We start from the raw sequence: 20,704 nt of genomic DNA on the forward strand, positions 1-20,704 counted from the left end.
TCCCCGCGACCGCGGGGGCTGCGAGGGGGCCGGATTGCCCGGCCTAGGGTCGGGGTGCTAGGGAGCTCGAGGGATGTATCTAAAGGTGGAGGGTGTTTCTGGGGTCTGGCGAAACGGTGCTAGGGACCAGGGTCATGCCGAGGGGTGGTTCGTCATGGGACCTGATGTCAAAGTTGGAGAGCGGTTGCTAGGGATGAGGGTCACTCGATTCAGCAAGTATTTATCGAGGGCCTGCTGGATGCCGGGGTGACTGGGCAGACCCCTGCCCCTAGGAGCTTACATTCTAATGGAGGCAGGAGGAACCAGAGGCCACAAGCACTAAGTGTAATAAACAGGCAGCTGTGTGTTGATAAATGTTGATTCCTGGCTTCAGCCGCGTAAAAAGCCTAACTCTGTAGTGCATGCTGATTCCTGTGGTGTAATCATTGCCATCATGGCTGATTTCAAGCTACCAACATGACCTCAATCAGCTCACAAAACTCCGGCCCACCGCCGTGCAGTGGGTAAAGGGTATACTCAGTTTGCCGGTGATAAATGCTGTGAGCGAAAGAAAAAGTAAAATGGAAGAGGGTCTGGTAGTGTGGAGATGGGGCACGTTGTAGGATTAAATTGAGCACTCAGAGGAAGATTAGATGGAGAGGCCTGAGCAACGACTTGGAGGAACTGAAGAGAGTTAGCAAGCATCGATGTGGGAAAGGGCATACCAGGGAGAGGGTACAGTGAGTCCAAAGGCCCTGAGCCTGGAGCTGCCTGGTGTGTTCTAGGAAAGCAAAGAGGCCAGGGGGGCTGCTCCAGAGGGATGGATGAAGCTAGAGGGAGAGAAAGGACCTGGTTGGGTAGGACACTGTAGGCTTCAGGAAAGCCGGCCGATACATCTATCCAGCCCTCCGGTCTTCTGAGTACAAGCCTTCCTTCCTCTGAACCTCAGTGTTTGCATCTGCAAAATGGGGACTTGGCAGACATGCAGCCAGGTACCCAGCAGAACACAAGAGCTGAGCCTACCCCTGCTCTGTCCCACATGGAAAGCGGCCACTTTCCCGGATGGAGACAGGAGGGGAGCCTGGCAGGTTCACTGAGTTCTTGTCTTGGGGAGAACAAGTCTTCTTTGTTAGAGTCCCGTCGGAACAAAGGGGCGGACAGCCACAGAGGCGCATGAGTCAGGGGGCTGGCCTCGGGACAAAGGACAGTTGCAGATGCCCCGGGGGAGTGGGTGGGAAGTGACAGATTGTGGCAGATGGGAGGTCAGAGCTGCATCTGACACTGGAAGGGGCGGCCTATGAACACCTGCTCGGCTGCCACCCCCTTTCCAGCAACAGAAGACAGCAGGTCACTCAATAAACCAGCCTTCTGGGGTGCCTGGCTGGCTTAGTCGGTGAAGTGTCTGCCTTCTGCTCAGGTTATGATCTCAGGGTCCTGGGATTGGACCCCACGTCGATCTGCTTCTTCCTCTCCCTCTGCCCCTCCCTCCTGCTTGTGCTCTCTCTCTCTTTCTCAAATAAATAAATAAAATCTAGGGCGCCTGGGTGGCTCAGTTGGTTAAGCGACTGCCTTCGGCTCAGGTCATGATCCTGGAGTCCCAGGATCAAGTCCCACGTTGGGCTCCCTGCTCAGCAGGGAGTCTGCTTCTCCCTCTGACCCTCCTCCCTCTCATACTCTCTCTCTCATTCTCTCTCGCAAATAAAATCTTAAAAAATTTTAAAAAAAAATCTTAAAAAACCCCAACAAACAACCCCCCCCCCCAGCGTTCTGGGGGCACATCCTCACTTTCAGCCTCCAGATGATTTTAGAAAGGGATGGTAGGAACTCGGACCGACAGCAGCAGTAATGTCGACGAGGGTCCCCTTCACCCACGTGTCAGTAGGAGTTCGTTGTGTGCTGGCTCTGTACTCCAAGACACGACAGGGGCAGAGCCCCGGCCTCTTCCTGTGCATGTTCCTGTGCGGTGTCTGCCCGGGCACGTTACGTGCAGGGGTGCGGCTGTGCAGGGGTGCGTCCGGGACAGGCAATAAACAACTAAAGGAATCAACAGGCCCCTCATCTGGGTTCAGCCTCAGACCTGTTCTTCAGGAGATTCAGGTCAAAGCCTTGTAGCCATTCTTGACTCCTTTTCTCTTATACCTGACGTCACCTCTCCTCTGCCCAGAGCCCTTCAGGGTGCCCACCCCCCTCAGGGTAAAAGCCCCCTCACCCTGCCCTCATCCCCTCCCTACCCTTAACTCCTCTTTCTCTCCCCCCACTTACACTGCTCCAACCACAAGGGCCTCCTCACTGTTCAACACATAAGCCCAGTGCTTCCCCAGGACCTTTGCACAGGCTGTGCCCTATGCCTGGAATGCTGAGAACAGCATTATCTGCAGTAGCCTCAAAGGGAAACTCCCTAGCAGCTCGTCAAATAAAGTGTGCTGTCTTCATGCATGGAATATTACACTCAGCAATGGAAATGAATGGTCTACAACCACACCCAGCAAGAGGATGGATCGTACACACTAGGTCTAGGGAAAGAGGCCTCATAAGAATGCAGTGCACAGTTCTGTTTATATAAAGCAAAAAAAGGGGGGGGGCGGCAACAGCCTCACTTCTGAAGTCAGGACAGTGGTTACAAGGTCGAGGGAAGGAGATGACTGGAAGGGGGCATGATGGGGCTTCTGGGGGGCTGGAAGCATCTTGTCCCAGGATCTCAGAGCTGGCTACACGGGTGTGCTTGATCTGTGAGGAGGAATGCTGGTTGCAGCCCTCTGCATCAGGCTACCCTCCGCATCCCTGGCCCCCACACACTGAGTGTCAGGAGCACCCTTCCCACCCAGTCTTGGCAACCGAAAGTGTCCCCAGATACTGTGCAGTGTCCAGGGGCTGAACTGCCTTAGGCTGAGAACCACCAGACTAAGGGAACTCTAAATCTAAAGCACTCTAGATCTGTGCTGACGACACAGTGGCCACCGAGTATTTGAACTGCGGCTGGTCCAAACAGATGTGCTGTGATGCAAGACGCACACTGGATTTTGAAGCCTTAGCGTGAAGGAAAGAATGTAAATGGTCTCAACCACAGTTTTTGTATACTGAGATGATACTATTTCGATTCTGTTGAGCTAAATAAAATGTATTATTAAAACTAATTTATCTTGTTTCTGTTTTTTGATGTGGCTACTAGAAAACTCAAAATGGCACATGTTTGCATTCTGTGTCTCGTGGGCGGTGTTGGTTGCCCCCGCACAGAGGCTGGTACACGGTTGGTGCCCAGTATGTGCAGTTCCTGCCCTCAAAGCCAGACATAGGCAAGGTTAGAAGTTTGGATTTGTTTATGGCACAGGGAGAGCCAAGGGATGTTTTGTAAGCAGAACATAGACATGGGGGTGACTTTCGATTCCAAAAGATCATTTGGTTCTTGTGCAGAAAATGGGTTGCAGGAGAAGAAGGGAGATGAGTGAATCTGGGGGCAGTGACTGAAGAAGGAACTAGAGGATTCAGGAAGAGATGGAGGGAGTGGAGAGAGGGAAGAACCAGGGCCCTTGGTAGGGACACCTGCTCACCATAACTGCTATAAATAATATCAGCTCCACCTGGCATATTGCTGAGACTTTTTCCTTTGCTGGCTTTGAAAAACTAAGCAGCCAAGTTAGGAGGCCACCTGGCCAGAGCCAGTTGGAAGGGGGCTCCCAGTCCTACAACCACAAGGAAATAAATCCTGCCACAACCCGAGGGAGCTGGGAAGTGGATGTTCCCTGTTGGAGCTTCCCGGGTCAGCCCTCAGCCCCGCCAATAGCAGCCTGAGCCGAGGACATAACTCTGCTGCCCTCAGAAACTGTGACATACTAAATGTGGGTGTCTTTTAAGCCACCGAGTTTGGGGGACTTTGTTATGTGGCACAGAGAACCTATAACCTGGACCCGCACAGCTGCTGTCCACCAGAGAGGCCGCATCCCACCGGCCCAAAACTGAACTCTGGATCTTCTCTGAACACCTGCGTTTCCCCTCCCAGTCACAGGCAGCTCGATCGGGTCCTGTCCTCAGGCCCAAATGCTGGAGGCAGCACATCAGATGGGCCCACAAAACCCCTTGGTTTTAGTTTTAAAATAGATCCGGGACCCACCTGCTTGTTACCTCCTGCTCGACCACCAACTGGTGGAGCCTAACCCTTCCCCCCCATTTCCCACCCCCGCCTCCTCCCATCTCCCCCTAATTCCCCATCTCCTCTCTCCCCTCTCCCCCCACCCCCACTTCCATCCTCCTCATCTTCTCCCTCTCCCCATCTCCTGCCCCCACCGCCTCCCCCCCCTCCACCCCCACCTCCGTTCTCCTCCTCCCCATCTCCCGCCTCCACCCCCCACTTCCATCGTCCTCCTCCCCATCTCCCACCTCTCCCCCACCTCCACGCCTCACCTCCACCCTCCTCCTCATCTCCCTACTCTCCCCATCTCCTCCCCCCACGGCCTCCCCCATCTTCCCCATCTCCCCCATCTCTTCCCCTACATCCATCCCCCACCTCCATCCCCCATCTCCCCCCGCCCCACCAGCGCAATCCCATTCCTCCTCGCCTCCCGGCGCCACCCGCGGTCTGTTCTCCACGCGGCAGCCAGAGGGCGCTGGTGAGCACCGAGTTGGGCAGGTCCCTGCTCTGCCCCAGCCCTCCCCGGGACGGAGTTGGGCAGAGCTGGTGAGCACCGAGTTGGGCAGGTCCCTGCTCTGCCCCAGCCCTCCCCGGGACGGAGTTGGGCAGAGCTGGTGAGCACCGAGTTGGGAAGAGCCCCAGCTCTGCCCCGGGTGCCTCGGCGCGCGTAAAAGCCCCAGTCCTCTCCCGGGACCCTGCACGACCTGCTCCCTCTCTTTACCCATCACTCACTCCGCTCCAACCAATACGGGTCTCCTCGCCGTTCCTCCGGAATGCTAGGTGCACTCGAGGCTCAAGACCTTTGCACCTGCTGTGCCTTCTCCTCAGACCATCCCCTGGCTCCCTCCTCACCTCCTTTAGGTCTCTCTTGAATGTCACCTTCTCAGTGAGGCTTCCCCTGACCACTCCATTTCAAAACTGCAACTACCCACACCTCCAAGCCCTTCTTGGCCTCGATTTTTCTCCATGACTTTGCCGTCTAAAGTAATGTAAAACGCACTACTTTGCCTTCTAAAGTAATGTAAAACGCACTCACTCGTTTGTCTCTCTCAACAAAAAGGTGAGGAAGGGAGCTGACGGGTTTTGTTCACACCTGTTTTCCTAGCGCCTGAACCGTGCCTGGCACACAAATGAATAACAGTCGGATTGATAATTATGAGCATCAATGCTATCAGTTCAGTCCCTGCAGCCTCTTCTGGGCGTACTGAGGCCCAGAGCCTGCCGTCCATCACCTGGGCCCCCCCAGGCCGCATCATATTGCTGAGGCAGGAGCCTTGTGCCCTTTCCCAGTCCAGGCTTCCTTGTTCTATTTTGCTGATTTGCTCTCCTCTGTCAATGAATCAGATTGGATTAAAAACATGGCTCATTTGCCTGGGTTTAGAATTAGCTTCTCATTTACACGCCATTACTTGGCGGTGGTGAGGAGCTCTGAGCGAAAGTGAGTTGGCGGAGGGAAGCTGGTGTGATCAGCTGGAGGACTGGCTGGCGGGGGGGCATCTCTCGGATAAGCTCAGTCTGGTGATATTGCAGGACCTTGCGGTCTCCAAAACCTCCCCTTCAGCCTCAGGCAGTCATTCCTGTCTGTTTCCCACCCCGCATTAGCGCTTCGCTTCTTCCCATGTCACGATGGGGAAACTGAGGCAGTGGGGGCCAAGTCCCAGCTGGAACGTGGATGCAAGATCATCCTCCGGCCAGGACCCTGGTCCTTTCTCTGCCTGGTCCTGGGTCCTTGAGGCTGATCTCAGTGATGGTATCCCTGGGTTCCTGCACTTCTGGCCAGTTTTGGTCAGTGGGACAGACTGATTGGCAGCAGGAGGAGGTTGGGGTATTTACCTCCTGTCTCCCTCATCAGTGCCTAGTTCTGTTCACAGTGCTGAGGTTTGTGCTGCTTCTGGAAAGAAGCAAGTGGCTTGTCCAATGTGGGGGGCCCAGAGGTGACTGAGAAAGGAGCTGGCTGTGGGCTGGTTTGTCGGCCAAGGTGCCCCAGGTGGAGGGAGCTCGAGTAGGCACCCTGAGGTGGGACCTGCTTGGAATGGCTTCAAAGACTAAGAGTGCAGCTGTGACCAGAGGAGAATGAGTGCAGACCGAAGGGTCAGAGGCCAGGGCAGAGGGGAGGAGGGCCAAGACTGTGCCTGGCATGGCCTCGTGTGCCAGCGAGGGCTTGGATTTTATCTTTGGGGCTGTAGGAGTCCACAGTGGGTTTTCAGCACTCCCAGAACACTGAGCTGGGATTAGAGTTTGGGAGAAGCCCTTGACCCTAAACTTTGAACTAAAATCTGAGTCAGAATGTCCTGATTCAACTCCTGGCTCTAGCTGCTAAGTTACTCAGGGACATGCACATGTCACCTCCCCTCTCTGAGCCTCAGTTTCCCTATCTATGACCACAAATGAGGTTTAGCCACGGCATTTCCCTCAATGGGATGCTGAGATAATTAACCAACATGATGCACATGAGGTGCCTGAGCATAAAAAGGATGGGAGTTTTTTTGCTGGTAGCTTCACATAGACCCTATCATCCCTTTAAGGCGTGTGGGTCTGTAATGATGTCTCTTTTCCATTCTTGATATTGGTCATTTATGTTCTTTCTCATTGTTTTTTGGTCATTCTACCTTGAGCTTTATCAAATTTGTTGATCTTTTTAAAGAACCAGCTTTGGGGGGGAGGGGCTTTGTCGATTCCTTCTACAGTTTTCCATTTCATGCATTTCTACTATTATGTCTTTGATTTCCTCCCTTCCACTTATTCTTCTCTTTCTAGCTTCTTAAGGTGGAACCTGAGGTCACTGGTTTTAAGATCTTTCTTCTCCCCCCCCCTTTTTTTTTAAAGATTTTATTTATTCATTTGAGAGAGAGAATGGGAGAGCATGAGAGGGGGGAGGGTCAGAGGGAGAAGTAGACTCCCCGCTGAGCAGGGAGCCCGATGCGGGACTCGATCCTGGGACTCCAGGATCATGACCTGAACTGAAGGCAGTCGCTTAACCAACTGAGCCACCCAGGCGCCCCTCCCCCCTTTTTTCTAATATAAACATTTCAGACTCGTTTCATGAACTTTTTAACATTTTGATTAAAAAGTTAAAAAACTATAGGATGTATTAAAATTACATTGAGGAGTGAATTGCATCATATGTGAATTGTCACTCAATAAAGCTGTTAAAGGTGACAGTGCAAAACGGCCTGGCAACACAGCGACACACATGGAAGACATAGGAATTTGAATTCTTAGAGCCTGACACAGCGGTTGCCTTTAGTGCAGGTAGAGAAATAAACTCTAGTTGGGGGGTAAATCTCTGTTGGCTTCTGGGAGGCCGTGGGTTGTCCTGGAGGACCGCCATTGCCCTCTTGCCATCTTTGCCTCTGCCCCAGGGCCTTTGCACGGCCATTCCCTTAAGACATGCTCTCCTTTCACCTTCTCAATTCAGTGACCTGTCCTCCTGCCCCAACACTTGGCCTGCACCTGCACTGCCATCGAGGGCTCCCAGCCTGGCCTTGTGTTTTCTAGCACATTTAACACCTTCTTATATACTATTTGCTCATTTATTAATTCATTGTTTATTTCCTTTGTCCCCTACTGAGAACATCAGCTCCTCATCTGTCTATTCCTTCATGTCCCGCCAACCCAAACAGAACCTAGTACGCAGTAGGTGCTCAATAAGTGCATATTGGATGAAGGGAAGAAGGAGGGAAGGAATGCAAGCAGGCAGGTAGGCAAGTTTCTTGGCCTGAAGTTGCAATTCCCATACAGGGGCAAACTCACTGTATGACCTTGTGCTGTACCTCAGTTTCCCCAGCTGTAGAAATGGGGCCACACTGCCCAAGACCTCACCAGTCCCTTCTGCTACAAGGCTGTAGGTGTTGTGTTTATGGCTTTGGCTCTCTGGAGCCTTCTCTGGCCCCGGCTGCCCAGGTTGGCTGCTCCCTGGGGACCCGCTCTGCTGACACAGGATTCTTTCCTGGACTATCCAGCCCCAGGCCGACACTCGATCCTGGCCCCACTTCCAGGCCAGCATCCGCTGATCGGCCTGCTAGGGCCAGGGCCCCAAGACTCTGCTGAAGGACAAGGGACTGTCTGTGCAGTCTCCGGGGGGTGTGTGGTGAGGCCAGAGCCCTGCCAACATCAGCACAAGCCGCAAGGACTGAGGACAGTGCCGGGACCTGCGGCCCAGAGCTACTGCTGTGGAGGAGACGGCACCAGGCGTGGGTGCTGCCTGGCCCGTGTGCTCCTTGCAGCTCCTCACCTGCTCACCATGGGGACCCTCAGCTGCAGCCCTGATCCACGGCTGACCACAGCACCCCAGGGCTGGCGGGCCACTGAGTGCCAGATTCTGGAGACCCACTTGAGGAAGTCCTGCGGAATGGACACTGTGGAGAATGGTACGCTCCAGCTGTGGAGGAGGGAGGCCGTGGTGGTGGAAGCTTGCCCTGCTCTACTCTCCCCAGCTCCGCTGTGGCTTCTGGAAAGTTCTGGGAGCCCAGCTGGAGGTGGGAGTCTCTGACAAGTCCTTGCCCTTCCCCAAACCTCAGTTTTCCTCCCAGTAGGATGGGTGTGAACGTCACATTTCCGTTGGCTCTTGCGTGGGCTTCCACCCAACAAGAACTGAGCATTTCATGGGCAGGCACCGTGGCAGGGGCTGATGCTAGAGCAACGACAGAGTGGCAGAGGTTCGTGGGGGAGACAGACGCGAGGCGAAACAGATGAGAAGTCTTTGGTGTATCAATCAGTGAGGAGAACCTTGAACAACATAAAGCAGCAAGGAGAGAATAGATGAGTGTGAGGCTTGAAGGTCTGGACGTTCTGCAGGGGCCTGAACATTCCCAACCTGAGGCTAATCGTGCGTTCTCGGTGAGGCCCTGGCCCTGGCTTCCTGCATCTGTATGCAACAAAACAGCAGGAGTTAGGCTCCGGGGCCCTGATGTTCCTGCCGAGGCCACCAAACACTGCAACTGTGACAGCGTATCTCTGCATCTGGGCCTGGTTTCCCCACCTGTGACAGCTTGTCTCTGTGTCTGGGCCTCGGTTTCCCCACCCGTGACAACGCATCTCTGTGTCTGGGCCTCGGTTTCCCCACCCGTGACAGTGCATCTGTGTCTGGGCCTCGGTTTCCCCACCCGTGACAATGCATCTCTGTGTCTGGGCCTCAGTTTCCCCACCCGTGACAGTGCATCTCTGTGTCTGGGCCTCGGTTTCCCCACCCGTGACAACGCATCTCTGTGTCTGGGCCTCGGTTTCCCCACCCGTGACAACGCATCTCTGTGTCTGGGCCTCGGTTTCCCCACCCGTGACAACACATCTCTGTGTCTGGGCCTTGGTTTCCCCACCCGTGACAACGCATCTCTGTGTCTGGGCCTTGGTTTCCCCACCTGTGACAGCTTGTCTCTGTGTCTGGGCCTTGGTTTCTCCACCTGTGACAGCTTGTCTCTGTGTCTGAGCCTCGGTTTCCCCACCTGTGACAGTGCATCTCTGTGTCTGGGCCTCGGTTTCCCCACCTGTGACAACGCATCTCTGTGTCTGGGCCTCGGTTTCCCCACCCGTGACAACGCATCTCTGTGTCTGGGCCTCGGTTTCCCCACCCGTGACAGTGCATCTCTGTGTCTGGGCCTCGGTTTCCCCACCCGTGACAACGCATCTCTGTTCTGGGCCTCGGTTTCCCCACCTGTGACAATGCATCTCTGTTCTGGGCCTCGGTTTCCCCACCTGTGACAGTGTATCTCTGTGTCTGGGCCTCGGTTGTCCCAATGTGCCCTACAGCAGGAGGAGACTGCTGGCCCTGTGGCCCCTCCTACCTTTGACTCAGGTTTGACTCACAATGCCCCTCACTCACTTTCCCCCTGTGGGGGGGTGGGCAGCTCCCACCCCCACTCCTGCCATGGTGGGTGGCAGGCAGCCCAGGCGGGGGCTCAGGGGCTGGGCCCTGGGTTCCCGCCCCTGTGTCAGTGTCTGGAGCTGCAGGCTGTGACCTGAGGGCTTTGGTCGCAGGCTCAGGGCCAGGCTTATACGTCCTGCCGTCCACCGTGGGCTACATCAACCACGACTGCACCAGGGCGGTCAGTCCGGCCTACTCCCTCTTCTGGAGACCCCGCCCCAGTAAGATCGGTAAGATTGGGTGCCGGTGGGGGCTGGACGGGTGGGGGAGGGGCCCTCTGAGCCTCCCCTAGGTCCCTGAGGCCCCGCCCCCCGCTTGCGGAGTGACCCTGGGGAAGCTCTGTGTCCTCTGTGTCCTTGGATGAGAAGGGAAGGCAGAATGCAGCGTGCTGCCGAGCCCTGAGCCTGTCTCCTGGGCTTCGTGGCTTCCTTGCTGCCTGACTTTGGACTGGCTGCTCAGCAGCTCTGTGCCCCAGTGTCCTCCCCCACAAACAGTGACAGTATGCCCCTTACAGAGCTGTCCTCACATGAAACCAACAGGTGCCTGCAGACGTCCGTGAGCCAGGATCAGCGCCTGGTGCCTAGACAGCGCAGTGGAAATGGGCTTCACGGGGGTCCTAGCCTCAGTGTCTCCTCAGCAGGACGGGGCTCCTCACAGACAGCTGTGGAGAGGGCAGGGTGGTGCGGACAGCCCGTGGGCGGCGGGGCTGGCCTGGTCAGTGGGGTCCTTGCTTCCGCATCACCCACCTTGCCCCTGGCCAGAAGAGCTGCGTCAGGATGTGTGCGAGGGTCAGCACCATCAGTGCCGCTAACGTGGGTGGCCGTGGCCCCAGCTCACTGCTCATTCCTGTTAGTGGAATCGCTGCCACGTTCTAGCAACACTCTGCCCTTCACATGAATGCCCACAGACTCCGTCACCCCATTTTCTAGAGCTGAGGTCCCGGAGCGCCCTGGTTGGGGAGAGTCCCGCACGAGGACTTTGATTCACAGAGATGAAGGTTTGGGGTGGGGGTGGCTGACGGACGTGCGTGGCAGCAGCTTCTTCTCAGCCTTTAGAATCAGCAAAAATCCCAACCCAACCTGAAACAAAACTCCAGAAGCTCCAAGGAAGGGTTAAGAACTTCGCCTCTGGCCCAGAGCGGCCTGGGTTCCCCAGGGACATCCTGGGACAGAGGGACAGACAGGCTGGGGAGTCAGGGGTGGATGGGGGGCCAGGGTAGACTTTGCTGGCTCCCCAGGGAAGACTTCTTGGAGGGGGAGGCATGTGGTCTGGGCTTTGCAGGATGAGGGGCTCAGTAGAGCCCCCAGGAGAAAGGGACTCGGTAGGACTGGCAGCAGACGCATGGGCCTGGAGCTGGGATGTGTTTGTGCGCCAGCTCGCGTGTCGTGCCGCCCGGTGAGTCCGTGAGCTGGCGTGTTGTGCCGCCCGGCGAGTCCGTGCCAGCTCGCGTGTCGTGCCGCCCGGTGAGTCCGTGAGCTGGCGTGTCGTGCTGCCCTGTGAGTCCGTGCCAGCTCGCATGTCGTGCTGCCCGGTGAGTCCGTGCCAGCTCGCATGTCGTGCTGCCCGGTGAGTCCGTGAGCTGGCGTGTCGTGCCGCCCGGTGAGTCCGTGCCAGCTCGTGTGTCGTGCCGCCCGGTGAGGCCGTGCCAATTCGCGTGTTGTGCCGCCCGGTGAATCCGTGAGCTGGCGCGTCGTGCCGCCTGGTGAGTCCGTGCCAGCTCGCGTGTCGTGCCACCCGGTAAATCCGTGAGCTGGTGTGTCGTGCCGACCTGTGAGTCCGTGCCAGCTCGCGTGTCGTGCCGCCCGGTGAGTCCGTGCCAGCTCGCGTGTCGTGCCACCCGGTAAATCCGTGAGCTGGCGTGTCGTGCCGCCCAGTGAGTCCGTGCCAGCTCGCGTGTCGTGCCGCCCGGTGAGTCCGTGAGCTGGCGTGTCGTGCCGCCCTGTGAGTCCGTGCCAGCTCACATGTCGTGCCGCCCGGTGAGTCCGTGCCAGCTCGCGTGTCGTGCCGCCCGGTGAGTCCGTGAGCTGGCATGTCGTGCCGTCCGGTGAGTCCCTGCCAGCTCGCGTGTCGTGCCGCCCGGTGAGTCCGTGAGCTGGCGTGTCGTGCCGCCCGGTGAATCTGTGAGCTGGCGTGTCGTGCCGCCCGGCGAGTCCGTGCCAGCTCGCGTGTCGTGCCGCCCGGTGAGTCCGTGAGCTGGCGTGTCGTGCCGCCTGGTGAGTCCGTGCCAGCTCGCGTGTCATGCCACCCGGTGAATGCATGAGCTGGCGTGTCGTGCCGCCCGGTGAATCTGTGAGCTGGCGTGTCGTGCCGCCTGGTGAGTCCGTGCCAGCTCGCGTGTCGTGCCGCCCGGTGAGTCCGTGCCAGCTCGCGTGTCATGCCGCCCGGTGAATCCGTGAGCTGGCGTGTCGTGCCGCCTGGTGAGTCCGTGCCAGCTCACGTGTCGTGCCGCCCGGTGAATCCATGAGCTGGCGTGTCGTGCCGCCCGGTGAATCTGTGCCAGCTCACGTGTCGTGCCGCCCGGTGAATCCGTGAGCTGGCACGTCGTGCTGCCCGGTGAGTCCGTGCCAACTCGCGTGTTGTGCTGCCCGGTGAGTCCCTGCCAGCTCGCGTGTCATGCCGCCTGGTGAATCCGTGAGCTGGCATGTCGTGCCGTCCGGTGAGTCCCTGCCAGCTCGCGCGTCGTGCCGCCCGGTGAATCCGTGAGCTGGCGCGTCATGCTGCCCGGTGAATCCGTGAGCTGGCGTGTCGTGCCGCCTGGTGAATCCGTGCCAGCTCACGTGTCGTGCCACCTGGTGAATCCGTGCCAGCTCGCGTGTCGTGCCGCCCGGTGAATCCGTGCCAGCTCACGTGTCGTGCCGCCCGGTGAATCCGTGCCAGCTCACGTGTCGTGCCGCCCGGTGAGTCTGTGCCAGCTCGTGTGTCGTGCCGCCCGGTGAATTGGTGTCGTAGCCACGACACGCAGAGGCACGAGCTTTTATGGCTCAGCAGTGGCGGTGACATCAGTCCCAGCGACTGGTCCCAGCAGTGAGGTGCCCCGCACTGGGCCGCCCTCCACAGACCCTCCCACCATTCCATCTCACCCTGCCACTGAGGAGACCGAGGCAGAGATGCAGCTCACAGGGAGCCATGCTGAGACCCACGCAGTCCCACCCAGGGACAAGCCTAAGCATGCAAGGAGCCCCTCCTCAGGGTCTAGTCTTGCTGTACGTGCAATTCCAACCAACCTACCAGCTGCTTCCCTGGTCTGAGGGCTGGGACAGCTGTGATCACAAGGACACAGAAATGCTCATCAGGACAAAGTTAAGGCAGAGACCCAGGCCCCTAGGTCAGGGCAACCCTGCCTCAGTGGTCCAAGGTGGGGCTGGGGGCTGTCTGGAGGGTGGGAGTGCCTTGGGGTGGACCAGGGGCACTGAGCGGGGTCGAGGGGGCATCGGATGTGCCCTTAGGACTCTGGGCTCCTCCCCCCAGCATCTCCACAGGACACCAGCCCTGGGCCTGTCTACTTCCTGGACCCAAAAGTCACCCGGTTTGGCCGAAGCTGCACCCCTGCCTACTCCATGCAGGGCCGGGGCAAGTCTCGGGGTGAGTATCTGACCAGTGCTGCTCCACAAGGACCCTGCCTTTTCAGAGTCCTCTCCTTCCCTTCCCTTCACCCAGTTCTTGGAACTTCAGTGTCTTTGGATGACAAAATCAAGGGGCTCTGAGGAGGGGCTGGGGGCCCTGAGAGAACCTGAATGCGTGAAGTGGGCCAGGGTGACAGTGACACTGAGCACATGTGGTGCTGTGAGGGCAGCTGGGGCTCATCTTTGGCATGGGGGGGACAAAGGGCATGGTAGGGACTGTGGAGAATACAGCAATCCCCTTCACGGGCTCCAATCAACTCACTTCCACCTGACGTACCTGATTAAATGACCTGATTCCAGTCTCCCATCCACCCACCCTTTCATCTTTTGACCTATCACCCATTTGCTCATCCACTCACTGATCCTTCAGTTCATCCATCCATCCATTCACCCACCTATCTATTCAACCTACCCAACCATCCACTTGTTCAATCATCCAATCCATCTATTGATCCACTGATTCATCCATCAACCTATTTATCCATCCATCTACCTCTCCATCCACCCTCCATGTATATTATCCATCCATCCATCCATCCATCCACAATCCATCAACCCATTTATCCAGCTACCCAATCATCTACCCATCCACCCACCCATCCATCCTTCCTTTCATCCATCCATCCATCCATCCACCCAATCACCCATCCATCCATCTATCCATTCTTCCATGATCCATCCATTCATCCTTCCATGATCCATCCATTCACCCTTCCATGATCCATCCATCCACCCAATCATCCATCCTTCCATCCATCCCTCCATCATACGTCCATCCATCCATCCTTCTATGATCCTTCCATCCTTCCATCCCTCCCTCCCTCCCTCCATCCTTCCTTCCATGACCCATCCATTCATCCTTCCATGATCCATCCATCCACCCACCCAATCATCCATCCATCCATCCACAATTCAGCTATTGATCCAACTATCTACATATCCATGGATCCATTCATCTACTTATTCACTCCTTACCCAACCACTCACCACCCATCCTTCTACTCATTCATTCAAACATGTATTAAGCTGAGGAGATGAAGTAGATTTGACATACCCATGCTTTTTATAAGACCCCAGTCTGGGGCACCTGGGTGGCTCAGTTGGTTAAGCGACTGCCTTCAGCTCAGGTCATGATCCTGGAGTCCCAGGATCGAGTCTCACGTCGGGCTCCCCACTCAGCGGGGAGTCTGCTTCTGCCTCTGAACCTCTCTCCTCTCGTGTTCTCTCTCTCAAATAAATAAATAAAATCTTAAAAAAAAAAAAAAGACCCCAGTCTGGTGGTAGAGTTAGGTCCAGGTGAAGACCATCCCACCTCACTGTGCTCATGTCTGGAGGGGAAGACCCAAGCCTGGGGGAGGTCCTTGGAAGGGCTGCGAAGGCTCTGCCTAGGAGGAGGGGGTGGGAAAGGCAGCAGGAAGGAGGGGGCTTTGGGGCTGTCTGGAAGGAAGAGAAGCAGCTCCTGGGAGGTGGGAATGGGAAAATGGAAGGTATGCCTGGCAGAAGGTTGAGTGTGGGCAAAGGCCCGGAGGCTTAAAAGAGGACGGGGCAGGGGGGTGCCTGGGTGGCTCAGTCAGTTAAGCATCTGACACTTGATTTTGGCTCAGGTCATGATCTCAGGGTCCTGAGATTGAGCCCTATGTTGGGCTCACACACTGGGCGTGGAGCCTGCTTAAGGTTCTCTCTCTCTCCCTCTGCCCCACTCTCTCTAAAACCACAAAGAGAGAGGGAACAGACTACTCTACAGGGAGGTCTGGGAAGCAGGAGAGATACCTTAGGGCTGCTCGAGAAGTGCTGTGAGTTCCAGGAAGCATAGGGGCAATGGGCAGCCATGCAAGGTCTTTGAGCAGGTGAGGACTCCTGCCAACCCTCCTGTCTCATTCTTACAGGTCTGGAGGTGACACCAGGCCCTGGGGCCTACAGCCCAGAGAAGGCAGCCCCTGTGCGTCACCGGACGCCTCCGGCTTTCACTCTGGGATCCCGCCTGCGACCACAGCTCCAGGACACCTCAGCCCCTGCCCCTAACACCTATATCCTGCCCTCCCTCTGGGGCTCCCAGATATTCACTAAGCCCAGCAGCCCCAGCTACACAGTAGCAGGCCGCACACCCCCCACTCGCCCCCCTCAGGACCCTGCTGAGATACCAGGTCCTGGCCAGTATGATAGCCCAGACCCCAACACCTACCGTCAGCGCCGGCCTGCCTTCACCATGCTGGGCCGGCCCCGTGCCACACGCCCCCCGGAGGAGACTCCTGGGCCTGGTGCCCACAGACCTGAGCAGGTCACCATGACCACAGTCAGGGCCCCAGCGTTCACCATGGGCATCCGCCACTCCAAAAGGGCTACCACCATGGGTGTGGACACCACACCCTGACACCTTTGGGGTCAGGACTCCCAGCTGCCCCTGGACCGAGCCTCAGTTTACCTCTGTGGTCACATGGGGTGTGGGCAGGCCCCTCCTGAGCCTGGCTTTGGCTGGTGGGGTGCTTGGAGAAGTGGGGGGCAGGTGCCTCTTTCCTCCTTTTTTCTGAATTCTGAGGTCCTTCTAGGCCACTTGCTTCTTTTGGTCCCTGGAGGCTGTGACCCTGCGGCCCTGTGCAGGGTGAGCTTCCGTCCAGTGCCCCAGTTTCTTCCTTCTGGTCACACCAGGCCAAGTCAGGCCAGGCAGAGAAAGGGAGAGCCCCAGCCCTCCCCAGCGGCTGGCTGGGGATGAACTTCCTGTGTCCTAGAACTCGGTGTCCACCCTGCTAGGGCCTGCATCCCCAACACAGCTTGGATTTCTGCTAAACTTGGGCTCTTCCCTGCTTCTCAAGGAAGCACAGCTGCCTGCGCTGGTCCCAGCCCCAAATCAGGCTGATACCCCTCCCTCTAGGGGCCTGCCAATAAATCTCTCTGTGGTACAAGAGCTGTCAGCATCACACATGTGAGTGCATTTAACCCGCTGTCCACATCAAAGGAAGGAGACTTAAATGCTGCTCTTAAGATCCAGCCCCCCAATTCTGCAGCCCCTGGGGGACTGGATGGGACCAGAGGAGGGATCCAGGGCTGGGTAAGAGCCAGGGCTTTGAATGGGGGAAGCCAGGTAAGCTTCTTGGAAGAGGGGACATTGAAACTGGGTTTTGAAGGATGTATAGGAGTTTAATGTATTCTAATTTCCATCATCAGTAGGTGCCTACCATGTTTCAGATATTGATAAAGATCATTTAAACGTCACAGCAACTCAGGAGGCAGTCAGTGTTTACTGAGAGAAAATGGGGCTTTGGAGAGATTGGACCCTTGCCTGAGGGCACACGGTGAGCCCTTGTGTCTCTCTGATGCCAGGATTTGAATCTTGGCCATTGGGCTCTGTTCCTGCCATGCTTCCCTAGGGACCGGAAGGAAACACATGGATGGTGTCATGTGACTGAGCCTCCTGTGTGATAAGCCCAGGTCTTATAAACCCCTGACCCAGAAAGACCCTAACCCAGGAGCTTGGGAGGGACAGACTGCCACCATGAGGAGATGGCCCAGGGGTGGCACCTCAGGCATGACCTAGAGGGGTTCTGAGATGCATGACCCTTACTCTGTCCCTTTCCCCCAGCCTGGAAATGCCAAACTTGAGCATGCACCCCTTTACCTATGTAGGTGGATACACACCAGAACTCCTACACATACATGCACACCCACCCCTCAGGAGAACCCAGATGCCCCCCTCACATGCATACACATGTTCAAATCTACACACAGTAGACAAACAGGCCAACTCTCATACGGTCCACATGTATGTAGAGACACACAACACACACAAACCCAGATGGAGGCTCCAGACCCCGACAACGCCCCCCCACCAGCAGACCCCAAGGACTTGACCGCTATATACCCTCTCATCCCGACCCTGCAGATGCACCAGAGCAGTCCCAGCGTGACACACGCAGGCTTGGGGCAGCATCACCGACCCCCGCCCCACCCCAACGCCGGCCAATCCGCCGCGAGTCCCTCCCCCGCTTCGCCTCCTCCTCCACAGGCTTCGCGGGCCACCGCCAGGCTGTGATCTCATTTCTCTGATTTATCGATCCCGCTCCAGGCAGCCTCACCCCTCCTTCCCCACCTGCCCGCGCGCCCCGGCCCCCTCCCTTTGTTTCCCGGCAGTCAGCCCCACCCCAGGCGGGGGAGGGGAAGGAGGCTCTGTCGAGACTGAGGCCAGGAGGCTGGGTCCTGCGATGACCGTGGCCTCTCGACCCTCGGTGCAGAAGGAATCAGCCTTTGAGGTCTGGGTGGGGGACAAAGAGGCTGCGGACGGAGGGGCAGGCCGGCCTGAGAGGCCGAGGCCCAAGAGTTCAGTTGGGTTGATGCCAGACAGAGCTCCCCAGAAATAGAGGAGGAGCCCGTGACCCCCCAGCTCATGCCCCTGGCTTACAGCCTGGAAAACTGAAGCCCAGGGAAGAGCAGCAGAAGGGGGACTGGGCTTCGCTCCTCCCTCCCAGACCCAGACAGCCCAACCCACACTCCTGGGCCCGAGTCTCCGCTGCGTGCCCCTCTCTGGGTGTGTTTCCTCATTAGGAAACCGAGCAGGGCATAATTTTCAAGTACCTTTCAGGTGGAACAGTGGGAAGGGAGGGGCCTGACCTTAGGGTTTGGGGCTCTCTCCTTCCCTGACCGCGTCCCCACCCCTTTCCAGGCGTCAGTTTTCCCACCAGTCAAAAACGGGAGAAGGCAGGTGATTTCTGTCTCTCCCACCTCTGTCCTTCAAGGAATTTGGGCAACGGGTGGGGGCGAAGCTGGGGTCGCTGTCCGGGTCTTGGATTGGAAACATTGCTCCCTCCCTGGCTGCTGGATCCGAGGCAGCGTCCATGCCTTCAGCGGGCCTCAATTTCCCCAGCCTCCCTGCAGGCGCCGGGACGCCCAGGGCCCGGGTCCCAGGGGCGCAGCCCCCCGCGGCTGCGCGCTGGGACGGGCGGATGACATCACCGGGCCGGGGGGCGGGGAGGGAGCGGGAGGCAGCGGGACGGAGGGGAGGGCCTCCTCCGCGCCAGGCGCAGCGCCCGGTCGGGCTCGGTCGGGCGACCGCGGCCATGACGCAGGGTCCGGGCGGGCGCACGCCCCCCGCACCTCCTGCGCCCCCGGAGCCCGAGGCGCCCACCACCTTCTGCGCGCTGCTGCCGCGCATGCCGCAGTGGAAGTTCGCCGCCCCTGTGGGCTTCCTGGGCCGGGGCCCGGCGGCACCGCGCACGACCGGGGGCGCGGGGGCCGCCGACTCCCAGCCCGAGCCGGTCGGCCCGGCGGGCGTCCCAGCGCTGGCGGCGGCGGTCCTGGGCGCCTGCGAGCCGCGCTGCGCCGCGCCTTGCCCGCTGCCCGCGCTCAGCCGCTGCCGGGCCGCCGGGGCCCGGGGACCGCGCGGTGCGCGGGGGGTGGCCGGGCCCCCGGACGCCGCCGCCGACGAGTGGATCCGCAAAGGCAGCTTCATCCACAAGCCGGCGCACGGCTGGTTACACCCAGACGCCAGGGTCCTGGGGCCCGGGGTCTCCTACATCGTGCGGGTGAGTGCGCCGGCCGGGATCCCTGGGATTACATCTTCCCCGGACTCCTAGGTTGGGGCTCCCCTTCCCCCTTCTCTTCGACCCTGAGAGCCAGGTCTCTCTTCTCTACCCTTACTCCTCTCCCCACCACCCCGGACCCCCATCTCCAGCCTGCGCGACGCTGGCCGCCCCCAATGGGGCGGTGCTGGGGTCAGGGTTCCCACGGCGTCACGTGGGGAGGGGCGGGGAGAGGGCGGCAGGTGGGTGGAGAACACGCATGCGCAGGTGAAACATTCTCCCTCTCCATTGGTATTGCTAGAGGAGTCGGTGGGGGGAGGGCTTCGGTGGGCGCATCCTATCCCCCCGACCACCATTAAAAAGCGTCTTCGCTGACCGCCGGGTCGGAACCTGCAGATGCCTTGGCCAAGGTGGGGGGCGCGGGGAAGGGGTATCTGGAAAGGGGCCGCGCCCAGCCAGACCGCAGGATTCGATGGGAGACTGTGGGACTCGGGATGGGGTGTAAAGCGAGGGACCTTCTTTTATCCTGGTGCTTTATTGTGAACCTTTCAAACAGACGGAAGAGTCGGACGAATAGAGCACCTGTGTATCTCTACCTACGACTGTAAACATTTTACCTTCTCTACGCAAATGTCTACCCCTGTGTGTGCTTTTCGGCGAACCAGTAGAGTAAGCTCCCCCTGTGACACTGACTGTTGAGTGCTTCCGCGCGGTCTCCCAAGAAAGCGGTCATCTTACCCACAGCTCATTGTTCCGTCTGAGAAATCACCAGAGATTCCAAAATGTCATCGAATATTGGGCAGGATTCACACCCCCTCGATTGGCTTTTTGGGACCAGGACCCTGGAAGTTAATGCGTTTGCATTTGGTTCTGTCTGTTCCCTTTACAACTGTCCCCAACACTTCCTGTCCCGTCTCTCCCAGGGCTCAGTTGAGTAGTGTCCTCTGCTGAATTCATGTCCATGGGCACCTACAAATGCAGGCTTCTTTAGAAATAGGGTCTTTGTAGACATAATCAAGTTAAAATGAGGTCATCCTGGAGTAGGCTGGTGTCGTCGTCAGAAGAGGGAAATGACACAGACAGGGAGAAGCCACGTGAGGAGAGAGGCAGAGGTTGCAGATGCTGCCACAGGCTTGGGGGCCCAAAGGGTTGCTGCTTACCACCCCCAGGAGCTGGAGGAGGCTGGAAGGACCATCCCCTGGGGCCTCCAGAGGGTACGTGGCCCTGCCTACACCCTGATTTTGGACTTCTGGGTCTCCAGAGCTGGGAGAGCATACCTCCCATGGTTGTAAGCTGCCCGGCTTGTGGTACTTTGTTATGGCAACTCCAGGACAGTACTGTGTCCCTGGTAGTGTCGCCATTTTGAGTGTCCCCCCGACCCTCCCTCCTCCATGCGTGGTCTGGGTCTGAGCATCGTATCACAGGGGAGCCTAGGAGATGCATAGAGCCTCAGGCCTAACCATGGACTTGCCAGGGCCATGGACTGCCCCACACCCGGGATCTGGCCCTTTTCTTGTGGCATCTTTTAACTTGGTGCCTTGCCCTTTCTTTTCCTGAATCCTGGCAATGGGTCTCCTGGCTTGACTGGGTTCAGGAATGGCTTTGT

General features: G+C 57.9%; 2 protein-coding genes across 7 annotated transcripts in view; both read left to right on the forward strand.

Moving 5' to 3' along the window:
* The first annotated feature begins 7,779 nt into the window (after window positions 1-7,779).
* CIMAP1D (CIMAP1 family member D) lies at window positions 7,780-17,268 on the forward strand. Its single transcript, XM_045863528.3, has 4 exons — window positions 7,780-8,475; window positions 10,079-10,186; window positions 13,434-13,547; window positions 15,475-17,268. Exons 1-4 carry the CDS (start codon window positions 7,965-7,967, stop codon window positions 15,957-15,959), a joined length of 1,218 nt encoding a protein of 405 aa, XP_045719484.2. The 5' UTR covers window positions 7,780-7,964; the 3' UTR covers window positions 15,960-17,268.
* Window positions 17,269-18,545: 1,277 nt separating this feature from the next.
* The window catches only part of SHC2 (SHC adaptor protein 2), a 34,176-nt gene continuing 32,017 nt past the window's right edge, over window positions 18,546-20,704 (forward strand). For all 6 annotated transcript variants that reach the window (XM_064574000.1, XM_064574005.1, XM_064574009.1 and 3 more), the window contains exon 1: window positions 18,546-19,101. In XM_064574000.1, coding sequence (XP_064430070.1) covers window positions 18,637-19,101 — 465 coding nt within the window. In that variant the 5' untranslated portion in view covers window positions 18,546-18,636. The remainder of the gene's footprint in view (window positions 19,102-20,704) is intronic.

This window comes from Mirounga angustirostris, unplaced genomic scaffold (assembly GCF_029215605.1).
Source record: "Mirounga angustirostris isolate CCGP_5_RB_7025 unplaced genomic scaffold, mMirAng1.0.hap1 SCAF_1, whole genome shotgun sequence".
NCBI lineage: Eukaryota > Metazoa > Chordata > Mammalia > Carnivora > Phocidae > Mirounga > Mirounga angustirostris.

What these genes read in the sequence shown, in the direction of transcription:
- CIMAP1D (XM_045863528.3), top strand. Translation starts at nt 7,965, where the DNA reads ATGGCTTTGGCTCTCTGGAGCCTTCTCTGGCCCCGGCTGCCCAGGTTG. An exon ending in AATGGACACTGTGGAGAATG is followed by an intron (nt 8,476 to 10,078) that starts GTACGCTCCAGC and finishes CTTTGGTCGCAG; the next exon opens with GCTCAGGGCCAGGCTTATAC. An exon ending in CTTCTGGAGACCCCGCCCCA is followed by an intron (nt 10,187 to 13,433) that starts GTAAGATCGGTA and finishes TCCTCCCCCCAG; the next exon opens with CATCTCCACAGGACACCAGC.